Here is a 13,755-nt window from a genome sequence, read left to right as displayed (position 1 = left end):
TCCCACAGGGGCTTCTAGGCCCCTGATTTGCTTATCATGTCTTCTTGAACTTTCTACTATGAATGTTAGTGAAGACTATTATTTAATAGTGCCTACCTTGTGCGAGAAACTGTGCTAAATATGGGGGTATACAAAGTTGGCTAAAAGTCCTTTTTCTCAAAGAAATTATAGTTGAGAATGAAGAACTAACATGCAAAAGAAACTATAATATAGTATATTATAAAGAATGTACAAGATATAACAATAGTTCATAGACACTACTCTTCCTAGGGTCTTCAACAGATACGTCTGAGTAGCTGGCATTTAATCTAAGTTTTGAAGGATAAGGAAAAAGGGAAGTAATACTTCTGTCAGATAGTTAAACTCATATAATGTAAAATTCTCACAACATTTTATTTGTTATATTTATGTTATGGACAAATAAATACCATCGGCATCATTGGCTAGCTTGCCCTAGTTTATATAGCCCCTAAGTGGCAGAACTAGAATGGCAACCAAGTCTATCAGGTCTTATAGGCAACTATGTTTCCACATAGTAATGACCAGGAATAACACAGTTGAAATCATATTCAAGAGCAGAGAAATGTGAAAAAAATACAGTAACATGTTCAGTTTATAAAGGGTCTGATGTGATATGCTATTGAATTTTAGCTTATCCATGATAGAATCAGAAGATGAAATAGAAGAGTAACATGACCATATTTGATCTTTAGATAGACAAATCTGAAAGCAGAATGTAGAACATACTAAACGTAGGTAAGATTGGAGGCAGAGATCATTCAGAAGGCTTTTTGGTCATTAAGTACAAAAAATATACAGACCTGAAATAAAACTGACAGTGGAAATGGAGATGAGGAGATGAAACAGAAATATTCAGAAGGTACAATTTTCCAACTGGCATATAAGGTGAGAGAGGAGAAAAGGTGCCTCGAAGATCCCTGGATTAAGCATCTGAAAGAATGATCATGATATTTTCTAAGGGATTAAAAAGGGGATAAAATCATGAATTCAGCCCTGCACATTTTAATTTGAAAGTGCTTGAGGGATGTCCATTTATGAACTACAATACAGCCTTGGATATATTATCCTAGAGTCCAGGAATAGCGCTATAGATATAGAAATCTTCCATAAGTGGTGAGTACTTAAAACTACATGTTTGGAATTAAAAAAAATATTTTACAGCTTGAGTCACATCAATACTCAAAGATAAGTGGGGGGAGGGAGTATTTTTTCTCACATTACAAGATATCAGAAGGTAGATCTTTGCAGACGTCAAAGACCATTTAGACTGGATTATTTTTCTATCTGTTCATACTTCCGTCCTTAACATGTGGACACCTGGAGCTCATGATTACTGCATCTTTAGTCATCACCTTAATATTGAATTCAGGAATAAAAAGGCTAGACAAAGAGCCTTCTTCACATTAATCTTTATATTTTAATCTGGGAAATAAAACCTTTCACAGAAGGCATTATTCTGTATCTCATCAAGTCTAGGCTACATGCCCCTCTTAAACCAATCCATGGCCAAGTCACATAGATTATCATATTTCACCCCAGGGCTAAGATAAGAACCTACCCCCCCCCCCCGCCGCCCCAAATTGAGAACAGATATGTGTTCTCTTGGCATGAACTAGTGTGGAAAATGCTTTGGGAATGGCAACATATGTAACATCCAATGACGGAACGAATTTCAAAAACAATGCAAGATCATTAGTATCAAATTTGGACAACAGGTATGTAACAAAGACTGAAAACATTATCATATGTGACATTTTTATATGTAGACTATTGTGTGCTGAATCCCTGGCAACTTCTCTAAAAGTTTTTTCTGGAGTGCAAGCAAGCTTGTTTTGGCTTGTTCAATAAATAGAATGTATATATTAAAATAAACTTACCTGGGAAGGGTTTTAGAGAGTAGAGGGAAAAAAAGGAGGATAGCCCACTCCCATCCTTCACGGATTTAATTTTTGAAGGAGAGATACAACGTGTAACACACCAAGGAAAGTAAAAAGTTCAGATGAAAGATGAAAGAAAATGGTTGATGCATCTAGACCCTTGAAGAGGACTACAGTATATTTGGAATGCTGTGCAAACTGGTATAGCCACTCTAGAAAACAGTGTGGAGGTTCCTCAAAAAATTAAAAATAAAATTACCCTATGACCTAGCAATAGCACTGCTAGGAATTTATCTAGGGGATATAGGAGTGCTGATGCATAGAGGGCACGTGTACCCCAATGTTTATAGCAGCACTTTCAACAATAGCCAAATTATGGAAAAAGCCTAAATGTCCATCAACTGATGAATAAAGAAGATGTGGTTTATATATACAATGGAAATACTACTTGGCAATGAGAAAGAATGAAATCATGCCATTTGCAGCAACGTGGATGGAACTGGAAGGTATTATGCTGAGTGAAATAAGTCAGTCAGAGAAGGACAGATATATGTTTTCAATCATATGTGGATCTTGAGAAACTTAACAGAAGTTAAGGAGGGGGGAAGGGAAAGGGGAAAAATAGTTACAAACATAGAGAGAGGGAGGTAAACCATAAGAGACTCCTAAATATAGAGAACAAACTGAGGGTTGATGGGGAGAGAGGGGAAAATGGGTGATGGGCATTGAGGAGGGCACTTGTTGGGATGAGCACTGGGTGTTGTATGTAAGCCAATGTGACAATAAATTATATTAAAAATAAGAAGAATGCATTCTAAAGTCCTAAAGCTCTTGATACAGTCCTGGCTTTGTCACTTCATCCTTCCCAGGCATGGTTTCATTTGTGAAGTGGGGATAATAAAATTGAACTTAGCTTTTAGTCATTGACAGGTTTGAAAGAAATAATGTACTTACCACAATTCCCTAAATATAGGAGACATTCAAATCTGTTATCTGTGATCTTATGTTATCTGTGACTTATTAATTTTGGTAACATTTATTCCTCTTTGCTCTCAGATATGCAATATTTTATTTTATTTTATTTTTAGCTTGTCATTAAGCAATTTGTTTATTAAAAGTTATCATGGACTAATATGACAATCATGCAATAAACCATTAAAATTATTAAGCCTGTGTATCTGAGTTCCATTTAAACTTAAAAAGCCCAATGTAGGGAGTGATGGGATATGTTCAAATACTTTTGTCATGGTCATCTCTATAAGTCCAGTGAAGAAGGGAAATTTTAAGGGGCTAAGAAAAGTTTAGATAAGAGAATAGAGAATTAGTATGAAAGTATTAATGGGGGTGCAACAGAAAAGCTGACATTTATGTGGTATGAGAACACTTAGAGCAATTGTTAGGAAAATGATCTAGAATTCTTTGAGAAAAAAATTTTTTTAAAGATTTAGGTATGAGATGAAAATTAAAGTAACCCCTTTTGGCTCTATCTGCAAAATTTACAGTCACATTTTTCCTCACATATCCCCTTTATTATTTTAATGTTTATTTATTTTTGAGAGGGTGGTGGGGACACAGAATCCGAAGCAGGCTCCAGGCTCTGAGCAGGCAGCACAGGACTCTAAGCTGGCAGCACAGAGCCTGACGTTCGAGCACAGAGCTTGAACCCATGAACTGCAAGATCATGACCTGAGCTAAAGTCAGATGCTTAACCCACTGAGCCACCCAGGTGCCCCCACATATCCCCTCTCCATAATAAATTTGCTGTTAACTTTCTTTCTTCCAAATTCATTTTTCTTCTCTCAGTGAATTATATCTAACCTAATTAGCAAGGCAAATAGGGAATCTATCTTTCTGCCCATGATGCTTACTGTTTTTAATTTTTATCCTCAGGTCACTTGAAAATCAGCTCTCCTGTCCCCGTCAATGGGTGGACTAAATGACTCTGTGGTCACTGAAATTGTGTTACTGGCCCTTTCTTGCTCTTGGGAGAAAAAACTTTTTCTTATTTTGATATGTTCTTTGCTGTATTTAGGGGTCATCTTGGGAAACCTTTTTATTTTGTTTTTGGTAATTTTTGATTCTCACCTACATTCTCCCATGTACTTCCTGCTGGCCAACCTGTCCCTCATTGATGTGGGTCTTTCCTCTACTACAGTTCCAAAGATAATTACAGACCTCTTAAATGAATACAAAGTAATTTCTTTCCAAAGTTGTATGACACAGATATGCTTCATCCACATCATAGGAGGAGTGGAGATGGTGTTACTCATAGCCATGGCATTTGACAGGTGCACAGCAATCTGTAAGCCTCTTCACTACCTGAACATCATGAACCCTAAAATATGTGTTTCATTTGTAATCACTGGATGGGTAACTGGGGTGATCCATGCTATGTCTCAGTTTTTATTTGTTATAAACTTGCCTTTTTGTGGTCCTAATAAAGTGGACAGCTTTTACTGTGACTTTCCTAAGATCATAAAACTTGCATGCACAGATGCGGCCAAGTTTGAGTTTATCGTTACTGCCAACAGTGGCTTCATGAGCATGGGCACCTTCTTCCTGCTAATCCTTTCCTATTCATTCATTTTGATCACTGTCTGGAAACGTTCTTCAGGAGAATTATCCAAGGCATTTGTCACTTTGTCAGCTCACATCACTGTGGTGTTTTTGTTTTTCACTCCATGCATGTTTCTGTATGTATGGCCTTCTCCCCCACCTTCAATTGATAAAAATCTGTTCGTTGTAGACTTCGCTATTACCCCTGTCTTGAATCCTGTTATCTATACACTAAGGAACAAAGACATAAAGCTATCTATAAAAAGACTGCACAAAAGGATATCTAATTCCAAATTTTGTTGACTACATCTTTTTCAGGGAGCTCTAAAACTAAACACCCCACTGCATGCTGACCCATCCCTATATGAGCACCTCAAATTTAACATATCCTGCACAAACTTATCATCTGCCACTACGACTGCTACTAATTCATCTGTGAAGTATAAGACCATTACCAAAACTATCATGAAGTTGTAAATTCATCATACAAAGAATTGATATTCTAACAGAGAATAGCATAATCTGACAACATTTTAATTTTGAATTTTTGGTTATTTTGCCAATAAAAATGTAATAACACTGTTTCTGCTAATCATAAGCTTTAAAAATAACTTGTAAATGTGTTATTATGAATGGATGAATGTCCATCACATTAAATTGCTGTGTGTGTGCTGTATGTATCTGTGTGTGTATGGCCCAATGGCTTTTCTTATTCTTTAAAAGAAGACACAGAGACAAATTCAAGGCCCAGAGTTTATTTGGATGGGGCACCAGGAACACATTTTTTTTCAGAAGTGGAGACATGGGACAGGAAAAAAAAAAGATGCCAACAGAGGGTATATTAATGGGTATTCTACTGTGTGGACATTGGGGTTCAATTCTGCTATGGCTCTCTAGGAGAATGTACATATTCAATAATATACAGTTGTTTCACTTAAGAGGCTAAGAAGCTGTATTTCTGTGTTGGGGTAGTTGTGAGGCAATGACCCCATGGCAGTTCCAGGCTTCCCCACATAGTAGGTTGAGCAGTTCTGATAACCAAAGAAAAGTACTCAGGCAGAAAATTTTTGCAGCTCGTGGTATAAAACAATCTTACATTCTTTTTTTTTTTATTTTTTTCTTAATGTTTTTATTTATTTTTGAGACAGAGAGAGACAGAGCATGTGCAGGGAAGGGGCAGAGAGAGAGGGAGACACAGAATCAGAAGCAGGCTCCAGGCTCTGAGCCATCAGCACAGAGCCCGATGCAGGGCTCGAACTCACAGACTGTGAAATCATGACCTGAGCCAAAGTCAGATGCTCAACCGACTAGCCACCCAGGCGCCCCATATTCTTAGGAATATTACGTGCAGAGGGATATGTGTGTGGCATCAAAAGCATCACAAACACTCCACATCTTCCCATGCTTAGAGGCATTCACATTCCATGTAAAATCACTCCATCATTGATTGTTCAAATGCAGGAGTGTTAATGAAACAAGTGTTAATGGGTTCCATCACTGCACGTTTCCAGGAAGATAATCGCTATCTTCTTCCTCCCTAATCCATTCTAGATTTCCCTCACATATTTTCTGTACTTCTGCTGATCTAGATCACTTGTCCAGATCCACACTTCCTACCTATGAAGGCTAAATCCATGATTACCATGCTTTTGTCAGGCTGTAATTACTGCAACTGCTCATTTAGAGTTATCACCACATATAGCAGACATTCTACTTCTTGGTGATAATGAAGGTTAATTATATCTGGCATGGTAGTAACTGTTTTTTGTCTGCTGATCTATAAACACAAGGAAACCAAAATGACCAGGGAGCTACTAAAATTTTAGCTTATTAAAATGCTTACTCTGTCCCCAGAAGAAACATACACCACCCCAGCAGAGGTTCAAGTTGTAGGTCCAGAAAGCTCAAATTCTCCAAGGAAGTGACGGTAAATTGAGCAACTCTCACTGACTACCTTGGGTTTCCAAACCTCTGCATTTTGGAATACAATACCTTATAATGCCCTTTGGTTCAAAGTATGTACCACAAGTTAAAGCACAAAGTATTATCGCCAAGCACACTTACTCACACCTTTACTTGCATTTTTAAAAGGCTGTTCCCATGTTCTATTAGTCTGACAGCTTTTGCATAATGCCATCTATTGCCATATCAGTGGATCACTTGGTTGTGCGCTCACTGTTGTTCTTTCAAGATACTTCTTTGTCCAAAGCAATGTTGTGAAAGACATTAGACATTCTGTGTGTCTTTGGATCACTTAATGGCCAAGGTACTGCTGTAAGGATAGTCAAAACCATACTTGGAAAACGTGTTTTTTTTTTTTAAATTTTTAAGGCTTATTTATTTTTGAGACAGAGAGACAGAGTGTAAGCAGTGGAGGAGTACACAGAGAGAGAAATAGGAAGACCCAGATCCAAAGCAGGCTCCAGGCCCAGAGCTGTCAGCACAGAGCCTGATGCAAGGCTCAAACTAACAGACCACAAGATCATGACCTGAGCCAAAGTTGGACGCTCAACCAACTGAGTCACCCAGGTGCCCCGGAAAAGATGTTTATCCCAATAAGAACTATCTGCTGTTCTTACAGCATGAAAAGAACCTAATGTGAACAACTAGCCATCAAGTTGCTGGCTAAAAGCACCAACTGATGAAACCACATCAAGGGTTTAGCATCCGTCTGTACTTCTGAAATGAACAAGCATTCAATAGTGGCTGTCACTATAACTGCCTAACTGAGAAGAGACCATACTCAAAGAACCCATGGAAAGACTTCACAATGAGACTTCAGATGAGATTTAATTTTTATCCTATAATAAAGGAGGATTCTCAAAACAGAGGTGAATAAATCCACATAATCACAAAAATTAAGAATTTGAACAAAAAGTTACATTCTTCATATAAAAAAATCAGATACATACTCTTCAAAATAAGTAAATTGGATAAAATTATTTAAAAATTATATTATAAAGCACGTTTTAATAGTGTGATATTTATATGATTGTGGCATAAAATTTGGAATTTTAGGCAAGGCAAAACAAATAGAAAACATGAAAAAGGAAAAGACTATATTTTACTACACTACATTTAAATTTATAAAAAACAAATATAAAGGCTTCTGGTTCCTAGTTCTGCATATAAGGAGCCTGGACATGATTCCATCCTAACAACAAATAGAAGGTAGAAAAAAGTGAAAAATCAACAATTCTTGAATTCAAAAAGCAACGGGAGGACACAGAGCAAACTACTGTCTCCAAAATTAGAGACACAGACAAATACAGGTTGTTATGGCTTATTAGAGCAGACACAAACAACCAGAAACTGCTGTGGGAATGAGAGCTGGGTAGCAAATGTAAGCCATAATTGATGAATTTCTGGAGTCTCAGTACAAGCGATTTTGAAAGTTAAAACCTATCCAGGGGAAACCAGCCATAGGGGGGGGTCCCAAAAATATTGTGAGGTTTACTTGAAACAGCTTGATCAGATTCCCTAGTAAATATCTGAGAAAAAAACCCTCAGGTTTCTGGCAGAGGAAGAGGAAAAGGAAATATTTTGAAATACACAATACTCTTTTCTTAAGAAACCCTGCCCTCGGGAAACTAGCAAACCAGAATCTAAACTACTGAGGTATTTATAAGAGCCTAACTGACCTGGAGAAGGCAAATACCCAACTCCAACCCATGCTTGCCATTCTGTCCCTTGTAAGGATTGAAAAAACAAAAAACAAACAAACAAAAAAAACAAAGACAAAAACAAAAACAAAACAAAAAAAAAAACAGAAATACCTGTGGAGTTCACAGTCCAGAGGCATAGGCTCATTAAAAGCCTCAGCCCTAATCATCAGACTACATAGTGCTTTTCCTCCACCCACACTCCACCACATTAACTAAGGCCAATTTACAACAGTTCCTTTGCCCAGTACATCATGTCAGCATCAAGAAAAAATTACAAGTCATACTAAGAGGCAAAAAAAAAAAAAAAAAGAAAAAAAAGAAAAAAAGAAAGAAAGAAAACAAGAGACAAAAACTAGCTTCAGAGCTAGATACAGCAGGGAAGTTGGAATTCTCAGACAAGAAACTTAAGATAACTGATTAATATGCTAAGGGCTCCAATGGATAGATGGCATGTGAGAACAGATGGCCAATATAAGCAAAGGGGATGGAAATCCTTAGAACAAAAAAGAAATGCTAGAGATCAAAAGCAATGCAACAGACATGAAAAGTGACCTTGATGGGCTCATCAGTAGGTGGGACACAGGTGAGGAAACAATCTCTAAACTAGATCATATATCAATAGAATCTTTGAAAACTAAAGAGCAAAGGGAACAAAGAATTTAAAAAAGAACAGACTAAGGACTGTGGGATAACTAAAAAAGGTGTGATTTATGCATAATGGGAATTTCAGAAAGAGAAAAGCTCAGTGGGGACTCTCTGCCCCTCCCCAACTTGCTTATACTCACTCTCTCTCTCTCTATCTCTCTCTCTCTCTCTCTCAAAACAAATAAATAAACTTTAAAAAAATCCATGATAGAAGTCACAGGGAAAAAAAAAACAACTTTATGTATAAAAAAACAAACTGAAGAACCATATCCAACTTCTCCTCAGATACCACAAAAGCAAGAAGAGAATAGAGTGAAATATTTAACATATTGAGGGGAAAAACCCTAGAATTCTATACCTCTCAAAATTATCCTTCAAAAGTAAAGAACAGAGACTTTCTCAGACAAGTAAAAATTGAGGGAATTTGCGCCTAGACCTGCGTTGAAAAAACTATTAAAAGAAATTCATTTGAGAGAAGGAAAATAATATAGGTCAGATATTCCCATCTACACAAAGAAAGGAAAAGCATAGAAAATGGAATAAGTGAAAATAAAATAAAAACTTATTTTCCTTATATTTAATTGATCTTACAGATAACTGTTTAAATAATAATAGCAACAATGTACTCAATTATATATGCCTAGGTTTATATATTATTCATATATATGTGTATATATTTACATATATATGCTAATGCATGCTTACATGTAAGTGTAAGCATTTGCAAAATCCAACACCAATTTATGGTAATAACTCTAGGTTAAATTGGAACAGAGTGGGACGCCTGGGTGGCTCAGTTCGTTAAGCGTCCAACTTCGGCTCAGGTCATGATCTCACGGTTCGTGAGTTCAAGCCCCGCGTTGGGCTCTGTGCTGACAACTCAGAGCCTGGAGCCTGTTTCAGATTCTGTGTCTCCCTCTCTCTCTCTGACCCTCTCCCGTTCAAGCTCTGTCTCTCACTGTCTCAAAAATAAATAAACGTTAAAAAAAATAATAATAAAGAAGATGGCGGCGTAGGAGGACACTGGGCTCACCGTGCATCCTACTGATCACTTAGATTCCACCTCACCTCCCTAAATAACCCAGAAAACCACCAGAAGACTAGCAGAACGGAGTCTCCAGAGCCAAGCAGTCCTGAGAGGAAAATATATTGCAATCCAGGCCTATCTCAAGAAACAAGAAAAATCCCAAATACAAAATCTAACAGCACACCTAAAGAAAATAGAAGCAGAACAGCAAAGGCAGCCTAAACCCAGCAGAAGAAGAGAAATAATAAAGATCAGAACAGAAATAAACAATATAGAATCTAAAAAAACTGTAGAGCAGATCAATGAAACCAAGAGTTTTTTGAAAAAAAAAATTTGTTTATTTTGAAAAAATACACAAAATTGACAAACCTCTAGCCAGGCTTCTCAAAAAGAAAAGGGAGATGACCCAAATAGATAAAATCATGAATGAAAATGGAATTATTACAACCAATCCCTCAGAGATACAAACAATTATCAGGGAATACTATGAAAACTTATATGCCAACAAATTGGACAACCTTGAAGAAATGGACAAATTCCTAAACACCCACACATTTCCAAAACTCAATCAAGAGGAAATAGAAAGCTTGAACAGACCCATAACCAGCGAAGAAATTGAATCGGTTATCAAAAATCTCCCAACAAATAAGAGTCCAGGACCAGATGGCTTCCCAGGGGAGTTCTACCAGATTTTAAAGCAGAGATAATACCTATGCTTCTCAAGCTATTCCAAGAAATAGAAAGGGAAGGAAAACTTCCAGACTTATTCTATGAAGCCAGTATTACTTTGATTCCTAAACCAGACAGAGACCCAGCAAAAAAAGAGAACTACAGGCCAATATCCCTGATGAATATGGATGCAAAAATTCTTGATAAGATACTAGCAAATCGAATTCAACAGCATATAAAAAGAATTATTCACCATGATCAAGTGGAATTCATTTTTGGAATGCAGGGCTGGTTCAACATTCGCAAATCAATCAGCGTGATACATGACATTAATAAAAGAAAAGATAAGAACCATATGATCCTGTCAATCGATGCAGAAAAGGCCTTTGACAAAATTCAGCACCTTTTCTTAATAAAAACCCTTGAGAAAGTCGGGATAGAAGGAACATACTTAAAGATCATAAAAGCCATTTATGAAAAGCCCACAGCTAACATCATCCTCAATGGGGAAAAACTGAGAGCTTTTTCCTTGAGATCAGGAACACGACAGGGATGGCCACTCTCACCGCTGTTGTTTAACATAGTATTGGAAGTTCTAGCATCAGCAATCAGACAACAAAAGGAAATCAAAGGCATCAAAATTGGCAAAGATGAAGTTAAGCTTTCGTTTTTTGCAGATGACATGATATTATACATGGAAAATCCGATAGACTCCACCAAAAGTCTGCTAGAACTGATACATGAATTCGGCAAAGTTGCAGGATACAAAATCAATGTACAGAAATCAGTTACATTCTTATACACTAACAATGAAGCAACAGAAAGACAAATAAAGAAACTGATCCCATTCACAATTGCACCAAGAAGCATAAAATACCTAGGAATAAATCTAACCAAAGATGTAAAAGATCTGTATGCTGAAAACTATAGAAAGCTTATGAAGGAAATTGAAGAAGATATACAGAAATGGAAAGACATTCCCTGCTCATGGATTGGAAGAATAAATATTGTCAAAATGTCAATACTACCCAAAGCTATCTACACATTCAATGCAATCCCAATCAAAATTGCACCAGCATTCTTCTCGAAGCTAGAACAAGCCATCCTAAAATTCATATGGAACCACAAAGGGCCCTGAATAGCCAAAGGAATTTTGAAGAAGAAGACCAAAGCAGGAGGCATCACAATCCCAGACTTTAGCCTCTACTATAAAGCTGTAATCATCAAGACAGCATGGTATTGGCACAAAAACAGACACATAGACCAATGGAAGAGAATAGAAACCCCAGAACTAGACCACAAACGTTTGGCCAACTAATCTTTGATAAAGCAGGAAAGAATATCCAATGGAAAAAAGACAGTCTCTTTAACAAATGGTGCTGGGAGAACTGGACAGCAACATGCAGAAGGTTGAAACTAGACCACTTTCTCACACCATTCACAAAAAGAAACTCAAAATGGATAAAAGACCTGAATGTGAGACAGGAAACCATCAAAACCCTAGAGGAGAAAGCAGGAAAAGACCTCTCTGACCTCAGCCGTAGCAATCTCTTACTCGACACATCCCCAAAGGCAAGGGAATTAAAAGCAAAAATGAACTATTGGGACTTTATGAAGATAAAAAGCTTCTGCACAGCAAAGGAAACAACCAACAAAACTAAAAGGCAACCAACGGAATGGGAAAAGATATTTGCAAATGACATATCGGACAAAGGGCTAGTATCCAAAATCTATAAAGAGCTCACCAAACTCCACATCCGAAAAACAAATAACGCAGTGAAGAAATGGGAAGAAAACATGAATAGACATTTCTCTAAAGAAGACATCCGGATGGCCAACAGGCACATGAAAAGATGTTCAACGTCGCTCCTTATCAGGGAAATACAAATCAAAACCACACTCAGATATCACCTCACGCCAGTCAGAGTGGCCAAAATGAACAAATCAGGAGACTATAGATGCTGGAGAGGATGTGGAGAAACGGGAACCCTCTTGCACTGTTGGTGGGAATGGAAATTGGTGCAGCCACTCTGGAAAACAGTGTGGAGGTTCCTCAGAAAATTAAAAATAGACCTACCCTATGACCCAGCAATAGCACTGCTAGGAATTTACCCAAGGGATACAGGAGTACTGATGCATAGGGGCACTTGTACCCCAATGTGTATAGCAGCACTCTCAACAATAGCCAAATTGTGGAAAGAGCCTAAATGTCCATCAACAGATGAATGGATAAAGAAACTGTGGTTTATGTACACAATGGAGTACTACGTGGCAATGAGAAACAATGAAATATGGCCCTTTGTAGCAACGTGGATGGAACTGGAGAGTGTGATGCTAAGTGAAATAAGCCATACAGAGAAAGACAGATACCATATGGTTTCACTCTTATGTGGATCCTGAGAAACTTAACAGAAACCCATGGGGGAGGGGAAGGAAAAAAAAAAGGTTAGAGTGGGAGAGAGCCAAAGCATAAGAGACTCTTAAAAACTGAGAACAAACTGAGGGTTGATGGGGGGTTGGAGGGAGGGGAGGGTGGGTGATGGGTATTGAGGAGGGCACCTTTTGGGATGAGCACTGGGTGTTGTATGGAAACCAATTTGACAATAAATTTCATATATTGAAAAAATAATAATAAAAAAATAAATTGGAACAGAGGGAAATTTTGCAACATGATAAAGGTTATACACATGCACACACACACACACACACACAAAATAAAATTAAAAAACCTACAGCTAACATCATACTTGCTAGTGAGAAACTCAAGTCTTTCCCACTTATATACTGGGCAAGAATAACCAATCTTACCACTCCTACATTGTACTTACCTTACCACATTGTACTAGAAGACCTTGTTAATGCAATCAGACAAAAAAAAAAAAAAAAAAAAAACAAGAGTATACAGATTTAGAGGAAAGATATAAAATTGTCCTTGTTTGCAGATGACCTAACAGTTTATATATTTAAAAAAAATCTTAAAAACAACAAAAACTCTGCTAAATGAATAAGCAATTACTGAAGGTTTCAAGAACGACATGGAGGGAGCCATGGGTATAATGCTAAGTGAAATAAGTCAGTCACAGAAAGACAAACACCATATGATTTCACTCACATGTAGAAGTTAACTAAATGAGCAAAGGGAAAAAGAGAGAGAAACCAAGAGATAAACACTTAATTATAGAGAACAAACTGATGGCTACTAGAGGGGCGTGAGGAGAGCGTTAAATAGGTGATGGCAATTAAGGAGTACACTTGTCTTGATGAACACTGGGTGTTGTACGGAAGTGTTGAATCA

At 37.3% G+C, this 13,755-nt stretch overlaps 1 protein-coding gene across 1 annotated transcript; it reads left to right on the top strand.

Annotated features, from left to right (window-relative positions):
* Positions 1 to 3,821: 3,821 nt before the first annotated feature.
* On the top strand, positions 3,822 to 4,757 carry LOC123582202 (olfactory receptor 4F21-like). Its single transcript, XM_045448458.1, has one exon. It carries the CDS (start codon positions 3,822 to 3,824, stop codon positions 4,755 to 4,757), a length of 936 nt encoding a protein of 311 aa, XP_045304414.1.
* The last annotated feature ends 8,998 nt before the right edge of the window (positions 4,758 to 13,755 follow it).

This window comes from Leopardus geoffroyi, chromosome B3 (genome assembly GCF_018350155.1).
Source record: "Leopardus geoffroyi isolate Oge1 chromosome B3, O.geoffroyi_Oge1_pat1.0, whole genome shotgun sequence".
Lineage (NCBI taxonomy): Eukaryota > Metazoa > Chordata > Mammalia > Carnivora > Felidae > Leopardus > Leopardus geoffroyi.
This window is presented reverse-complemented; position numbering and strand designations above follow the sequence as displayed.

Coding starts and splice junctions, on each gene's coding strand:
- LOC123582202 (XM_045448458.1), top strand. CDS start 3,822: ATGGGTGGACTAAATGACTCTGTGGTCACTGAAATTGTGTTACTGGCC.